The sequence below is a fragment of the Mangifera indica genome, chromosome 19, assembly GCF_011075055.1.
Source record: "Mangifera indica cultivar Alphonso chromosome 19, CATAS_Mindica_2.1, whole genome shotgun sequence".
In the NCBI taxonomy this organism is placed as follows: Eukaryota; Viridiplantae; Streptophyta; class Magnoliopsida; order Sapindales; family Anacardiaceae; genus Mangifera; species Mangifera indica.
Genome location: NC_058155.1, coordinates 7,717,527 through 7,725,298, shown reverse-complemented (window position 1 = coordinate 7,725,298; position 7,772 = coordinate 7,717,527). Strand labels below are relative to the sequence as shown.

Genomic DNA, 7,772 nt, shown 5'->3' with positions numbered 1-7,772 from the left:
AAGCGAGCAGGTAACATTTCCTAAAGCTAAAAATGTTTTAGTAAGTTAACATAGTGTGATTATATCGGTTCATGTTCATTTGTTTTAGTGCCAGGACTGTGTGGACTTCTAGGGATAACATCACATAATGATTTATCAAAGTTTTAAATTTTTAGTGCTTGGGAAAATTAAATTAGCTAGGAGGAAAGCTGGGAAAGTAGGTAGAGAATATTTTTAGAAAAAGTTTGTCTTAGAGACATTTATAAAATTTACAATTTAACCGTAGAATATTATTATTATTATTTTGAAGAAAAATGATGTATTAGATTAAGTAGAAATTGTGGTAGTGGAAATTCACCGTCCCAAGTACTCATCCTTCAGAGATCAGATTATAGCTTACAATTTTATAGATTTAGTCGCTAGTTCTGTGCATACATATGATAAATTCAATTGCTTTGCTTGAGAGATGAGTTTCGTGATAGGTACGAAAATTTAGTTGCTATGCTCATTTGATGTTAAAGCTTGCCGGGATGATAGCTCTTTCCAACTTTGCCTTTGTGAGGGACGCCCAGTAGGCATGACAAATATTTTCCGTAAGTATTAATGGTGCTGGAAGGTTCCCATGTTACATATCAATTATTTAGAGTCAATAAATCATGAGAATAATAATAAAAAAATTGCCTTGATGATAATATACTTAGAATTCATTAGTTCCTAGATATTTGTCCACAAGGATAGCATAGTTTCTATAAGTTTTAATTTTAAAGCGAGTACTTTTATTTTAAATGTTTTGCAAAATAAAAATGATTTATTAAACTTGCCTACTCACTGAGTTGTTTAGCTTACATATAATCCCCTTAGGGGGCGTTTGCTTACCGGAATAAAATATTACTTCAGAAATCTATCTTTAATTCTTTCAGATTACTTTGTTTGGTTACGAAGGTAATAAAAGAGTTCAGTAATGTTTTATTATTAAACTGATGTGACAAGTAATATAAGTGGTAATTTGATTACCATCTCAACCTTAAGTATTTTAAGATTACCAAGGTAATCTATTTTTTTTACTATTTTACCCTCACTTATAATTATTTTAGGACATAAATGCCTTTCTTATCAATTTAAATAACATATATGCCAAGAACCAAGTTTGACCTGAAACTTTTTTATTTGGGACAAAATTACCCTTCAATTTACACTAAACTACCTTTATATAATGTCTCACAAACCCTAATGCAAGTCCATTTCATCGTGTTTGACAGCTTGTGTGTACGCCTTCTCCATAGCTAGGGTTTCTACTCAACAAATCATCTCCCTTCAAGTTGCAACAACAATTTTGGTAATTCCTCTCTCTTATCATCTACTTTATGTATTATAAATTTGTTTTTAATCTCCTTTTTCTTTGCTTTCGAATTTGAACTTTTGTGTTTTCATATAGAAACCCTTGATCTCCTGCTTTAAGAAGCTTTTCTGAACTCCTTTAAGCTGCCACTTGTTGAGGATAAAAAAATCTTTAGAATTTATTCCAATATTTTCTCACCTATTGAGAAAAGGTTTCACACAGAAGTTTCAACCAGGTTGAGTCCAGAAACCTTGAAAACATCATCCTAAGAACCTGAAAATATATTGTCAAAATTAAGAATAGGCATATGTAAAGATTTGCTACTAGATTTCAACAAATTTGTCCCAACAAAATGCCCTTACCCAGAAACTACTATACTCTGGAGCCTGGGATTTCCAATTTCTCCTCTGCCTCCTGCATTCCGGTGCCATATAAAGTTGTGTTCAGCCTATTGTGCAGCTGTCACAACTGGCTACATAAAAGTTTCAAAATTGGTGCTTTCTGATTTTTTGTCCTGGTGGAAATGGTTCCAATCTTGTTGCCTTGTTGTCCTTGCTCCTTTCAGCTGCAAAATGTCTAGCCTTTTGGAGTGACTTGTAAACTAATTGTAATACTTTCTTTTATTGTGTTGATGTTAGTTAGTAATATTTGTTATGGAGTGACTTGAAAACTAATTTATATGTTCTTGGTTTTGGATCATTGTAAACTTTGTGTTAAACATAATTTCAATTTGTGATTAGTGGTTTTATTGGTAAGTAAGACATATATATATAAACTGTCTAATTCTTTTAGCTTTCATTTTGTTAATAAACACAGTATTAATTTATTGAATTAAATCTCACAGCTTTCAGATGGATTAAATGTTAGTTATTTATTTATTTTGTATAATATTTAGAGACCTGTGAGATTTAATTCAATAAAAAAAATTATATGTATTAATATGAGAAATGTTTGAGTATATGCACAAGAAAAAAAAAATTCAAACATTACAAATGTTAATCTAACCAAACACAGTATTAATTTATGCTCAGTAATCTTTTCAAGGGTATTTAGGTCAATTATATATTTGGTATTCATTCATTACTACTAACCAAACATAGTAATCATTTATAAATGATATTATAACCAAATATAGTCATAATTTATACCCAGTAATCTTTCAAGTAATTTATCCTAGTGATAATCTTTTATTTTTAGTAATAAAACATTCACTGAACCAAATGCCCCCTTAAAGTCACCACAAGGATCTTGCTAAGTAATGATTTTTACTCAAGATTGGGTCCATGTGACAAATCTCTTTTAGAAAACCATGTCATATTTGAATGTAGATTGCATGAGGGTTATCACTCATAGACCTTTTATATGCATATTTTCTTATGTTCTATTTTTTGGTTGGAACCTATTAACGTTATTTTAAGACCTAGAATTCATGATATGTTCATTTTGATTTCCATGAAAAAGAATTGGTATTAAAAAACTTTTAACTTATATAATTCACTAATTATGAGATCAATCATTAAATTTAAAGTTTATTTTATTCAGTATGATTAGTTTGATCCTGAAGGATGGGTTCCTCTTTACAAAAAAAATTAATATTAAATAAGTCTATGAATATTTAACAACAATAGTTTTTCAATATTTATTATGCGAAATGTCTTAATCATCTGAGTCTTATAAAAACACCTGGATCCTATAAGATAGGAAATTGGATCAAGAACGATAAATGGAAATTTCATTAGATTTACTAAAAAGTCTAAGATTTGTATATTTTTCTTTCCATCATATAGCACTAAAACTATGTAATTGAAAAAATACAAAATTTCTTAAGGACTTCATTAGTGAGAGCGATATATCTCAAAACTTGGTTACTAAGAAGAATAATTTATATACCCAATATTTTATTTCAAGCAATAGATTGATTATTATTCATAATATCTCTCAAATTCAAATGAATGTTAAATAACTAATAATTGAAGTTTCATAAGATATTGATAATAGTTTAAATGATTAAGTTATTCAACAATATTTAGATACTGAGGAGCAACTAGTTGTACAATCTATTTAAGGATGTGTTGGTATAATATTAAGATAATCAATGAGAAATAAAAAAATCAACAATGTTTAGTGACTATGTTGTGTTTTTACGATAAGTTGACTACAATTTTGGAGTGGAAGATCATTATATAGCGTTTTCACAAGCAAAGAATTGTAGTATATTTGCTTTGTGATATAATGCCATAAAACTTGAACCTTTTGGGAGGTGTCATCTGCTATATTATAACATCATCTACCAGCATGAACTGCGTTCTGTTTTTATTTTTTATTCTTTGAAAATGAATTTTCAAGTATTTGATAAACTTTAGATTCTGCTTTAATAGCAGTTGTCTTTCCTGTAGCTCTTTGGGCTAATGAGAGGTTTCTGGTTTTTTTTTTTTTTTTCTGAATGTCTATTTGTGCTATCTGAAGATCAAAATGCATTCACAACAGCTATTACAAGAATCCATGTCAGAAGAATTGCATTCCAGAGATGATTGTTTTTGGAATCATAAAATTATTATTTTTTCTCCAAGTTTTGTGACTTAAATCTGTTATGGTGGAATTCCATTGTCACCAATGTAATATCCTTTATTTATTCAGTAATTGGTACTGATCTCCGAGTGGTTAAAGTAGCAGGCATGATGCAACTACGCATACTACTTACAGAGTTAAAAACCAACCACCACCCCACCCCACCCAAAGATTTAGTATAAACTCAAACTCACATCTGTTAACTTTTGAAAACTTAAATAGTCACCCTTCTGTTAAATTTTAATATTATTATGTTATTGTCAATATATTTTTTTCTGAAATATTACTCATGCCGCTTATTATTTCAATCAAAATTATAGTAATTTGGTCATAAAAAAAGTTAATAAGAATAAAATTAAAGTTATTTTGATAACTTTTAAAACTAATGTGAATGTGATAATTAGATAATCTTATATATCATATATCTGATAATTTAAAAGATTATTGACTTTTTTTAGTATATTATAAACCAAATAAATTAATATTAATAATTAAACATAGATGGTTTTCAACCTCGGATAATCTCTTCAACATAATTATTAGCTGTAATTCTTTTAGGACTCACAACCTTTTAAGTATACATTGTCTTTGTAAAAGTGTGATAAGTGGCAATCAGGTAGCGAACTTGAAAGGCTTAAAAGTCTTGAGGTCAACAACAAATCCTGCAATAGAGCCCGTAGCAGCAACAATGCTAATAATGAAGCAGGCAAAACTTAGGATTTGGAGGCCAATCCACTTTGTACTCCATTTGAGTATATTCTTTTCCCTTATGTACATCTCCACAGGAAAGTACACTGTGAATGGCCATAACCCTAAGGCTCCAAGGAGACCAACCCCATTGTTGAAGAATGGAAGGATCATTGAAATCACACTGGTTATAGTGACGAAAATTGTCCTCCAAACCAAGCGAGACAAATTTAGTTTGTAGCTCCTAAATCCAGGGATTGGGACTCGAATCTCTTTGGTGATAGGCATCATTGATGGAAATCTATCAGAAGCTTCTTTTTCAATGAATATGAAGAGGGGTTGGCAGTAAACTTGGTATGCTCCAATGAGGTGAACAACTATGGCTACTTTGGCTATCTCTAGAAGCCAAAATGGTTTATCAAATCCTAAACCAGTGAGGAGATTTTCAGGTGATAAGTCTCCAAAAGCAGCGTATCCAAAGCAGCCACAGAGCATGTAGATTAAAGTTGTTAATCCAACACTTATTATGGATGCCTTCTTCATTGTCTTGGCTTCTAAGGTTGGAGACTTGATCGTGCCCTGTAATCACACAAGTTGTTAATTTAGTTCACTACATAGATTATGTAGGAAAAAAGATTTCCCACTGATGCTATTAACATTCATTAATTCCCTTATGGGAATATTAAATAACTTCTTCATTACAATATTTAAACTGTAATACAAATAAATCAAGAATACTTTGAAATCGTTATTTCATGAACTAGCTGATGACTAGCTATATAAAAAAAAAAAAAAAACCGATGAAATGCTAAGCAAAGGATAAATCAAAATTTGGTTTTGAGATTATAAGAAGCTAATGGTATAATTATTATTAATCTCAATAAAGTACTTGAAGCCATGCACCAATTATTGAAAGAATTTTAAAGACGTTATAAGTTTTAAACAACATGAGTCATGAAAGAATTCCGTATGTATATTAAATTAATTTAGAAATTAAATTAAACTAAATTTTAAATGAGATTCATTACAGGTTAAAACTTCAAATATGAGCAATATGCGGAGAGGTATGCAATATTCTCCTTTTTTATCGTGCAAAATTCCAAATATAAATGCATGTATATAATTTCTTTCTTTCTTTCTTTTCTGGTAATATTAAAAAAGAAGTGATACGATTTTACATGTATTTCAATAAAGATGATGAAGTAAGAATATGCATATGCGATAACTCCAACTGCATGCAACGCCCTCTCTATCTTTTGGGTGTGAGCAACCGTGCCAATGCTTACAACAGTTAAACTTCCCAAGAATTTCCCAGTTACTGATAATCAAAGAGAAAAAAAAACTAATCAGCTGAGGATGAACCAGAAATGAATTCCAACTTAGTTGAAATTTGTAACAATATATTAATTTATATCTATAAAGTTGTATGTTATTACCTGCAACTTTAGCAATACTAAGACCAAGACCAATCATTGAGTAAATAAAGGATGTGATCGCAGTTACCAGAACGGTAAGCCACCTTAATTTTCCGAATCCATAAATTTGAGAGAAAAAAATTTGTATTACACCAAAAATAACCACACATAAGATTCGATTCATATGGTTGTCACCACGACTGTGAAACCACTGTGACCATTGGATAGCACTGATTCACAAAAAAATTGTAGACTCATTAATCATTACCAAATAACTACAAGAATTACTGAGAAATATATATCTATAAAAAAAAAACATTTTCAAATTCTATAATGTAGAACTCACTTTAGGCATGCAGATGATTCTGTAATGTAGCCACAGGCAACTCCAAAAAGGCTTATGTAATAAACAACTCTACTTATGTCGAACCTAATCCCATATGAGAAAAGGAAGAACTTAAAAAATAAGATATCAATTAAACAGTTTAAGAATGTCTGATTTTTATTTTTTTTAATGTCATGACTTTGCTTAATATTAACAAAAAGTCTCCCAATTTGTTAATATATTTACTGAAGTGAAAATTTTACCAAGCTCAGATCGGAAAATGTCCATGTAAGTGTAGTTTCTTTCCCGGGAGACAAGATCCCCAGAAGGGTGACAAACTGCATCAGCAAAAAGAGTAAAAGTGTAGCAAGTGACAAGAGAGAATAAGAGCATGACAATTGGTCCAAAAATCCATCCAAGCTGAGCTGTGGCCCAAGCCAATGACAAAACTCCAGATCCTATAAGAGCCATTATTATGTGAGCACTCGCAGCCCACACAGCAGTTCCTAGTTAGGAAACATAATATTATTAACAGAAAAAAATATAATTTTAATGGTTTTAAGAAATTAAGTTTAAGAAAGAAAGTTACCAGTTGGGTTGAGGCGGACTTCATCATAGGAGGAATTGGAGCGGGCTTCAAGATGCAAGTCAATAGAAACTGGGCTCTGATTAGCAGTCGTCTGACCCATCTTTATAAGCAAAACAAAAACGTCAAAAAAAAGACTTTTAGCAACGACTGTAGTGCTAAATTTTATAATCTAAAAGTCTGTTCACTATTATAACTGAAATCAAAGACAAGCTTCAAGAAAAGTGTTAACTAGTACAGATCCCCATGTAACTCTTTTCTAGTGATCTAAGTCTAGTTATGACTCTGTAATTCTCTCACAGCTATTACTTGACACTGAGATTGACACACACCTTACAAGAGAAACAAAAACCCAGGCCATAAAAACTTTCTCGAGACTCTTATTTAATTACCTTGTATATGTCAACGCTCTGTTGATTGTGCACAATGCCTCTCTGCAACTTTGGAAACTCGATCGGCTTTTAGGGAATTAGAAGTGACTATGAGTTCATTTAAATAGGAAACTTAAGAGTCGCCATCCTGCATGCCAAAGGGAAGCTTCAAGTCAACTTCATTGAAACCTTATATGCCAATTGGTAGAACTTGGGACGGTGTTGTTTTCGAATCTTACTTTCCAGGAATGGAAGGAAATTATGCTAAAGACAGATGTAATTGTGCATTAATCAAATCCGTTGTTCTTGTTTGATTAATTATTTTATTTTTTCCGAAGAAATTAACCAGAATTAATTTTAAAAAAATAGACGACCTACAACTTTGATTGATAATTTATGCAAATGAATAGTATGATAAAATCTCTGTAAATTTAAATTGCATGGATAGTGTGCTATGAGCCCAAGAAATAAAAATTGGTGAATATTGTAAGACTCCGAAAAA

General features: G+C 30.8%; 1 protein-coding gene across 1 annotated transcript; it reads right to left on the bottom strand.

Annotated features, from left to right (window-relative positions):
- Nucleotides 1-4,498: 4,498 nt before the first annotated feature.
- Nucleotides 4,499-7,002, bottom strand: LOC123202880 (amino acid permease 3-like). Its single transcript, XM_044619032.1, has 6 exons — nt 6,903-7,002; nt 6,577-6,819; nt 6,335-6,428; nt 6,010-6,218; nt 5,752-5,891; nt 4,499-5,152 (listed from the first exon to the last, which is right to left on the bottom strand). Exons 1-6 carry the CDS (start codon nt 7,000-7,002, stop codon nt 4,499-4,501), a joined length of 1,440 nt encoding a protein of 479 aa, XP_044474967.1.
- Between the last annotated feature and the right edge of the window lie 770 nt (nt 7,003-7,772).

Coding starts and splice junctions, on each gene's coding strand:
- LOC123202880 (XM_044619032.1), bottom strand. CDS start 7,002: ATGGGTCAGACGACTGCTAATCAGAGCCCAGTTTCTATTGACTTGCAT. Junction 6,820..6,902: donor AGTCCGCCTCAACCCAACTG/GTAACTTTCTTT, acceptor TTTCCTAACTAG/GAACTGCTGTGTGGGCTGCG. Junction 6,429..6,576: donor CATTTTCCGATCTGAGCTTG/GTAAAATTTTCA, acceptor TCCTTTTCTCAT/ATGGGATTAGGTTCGACATA.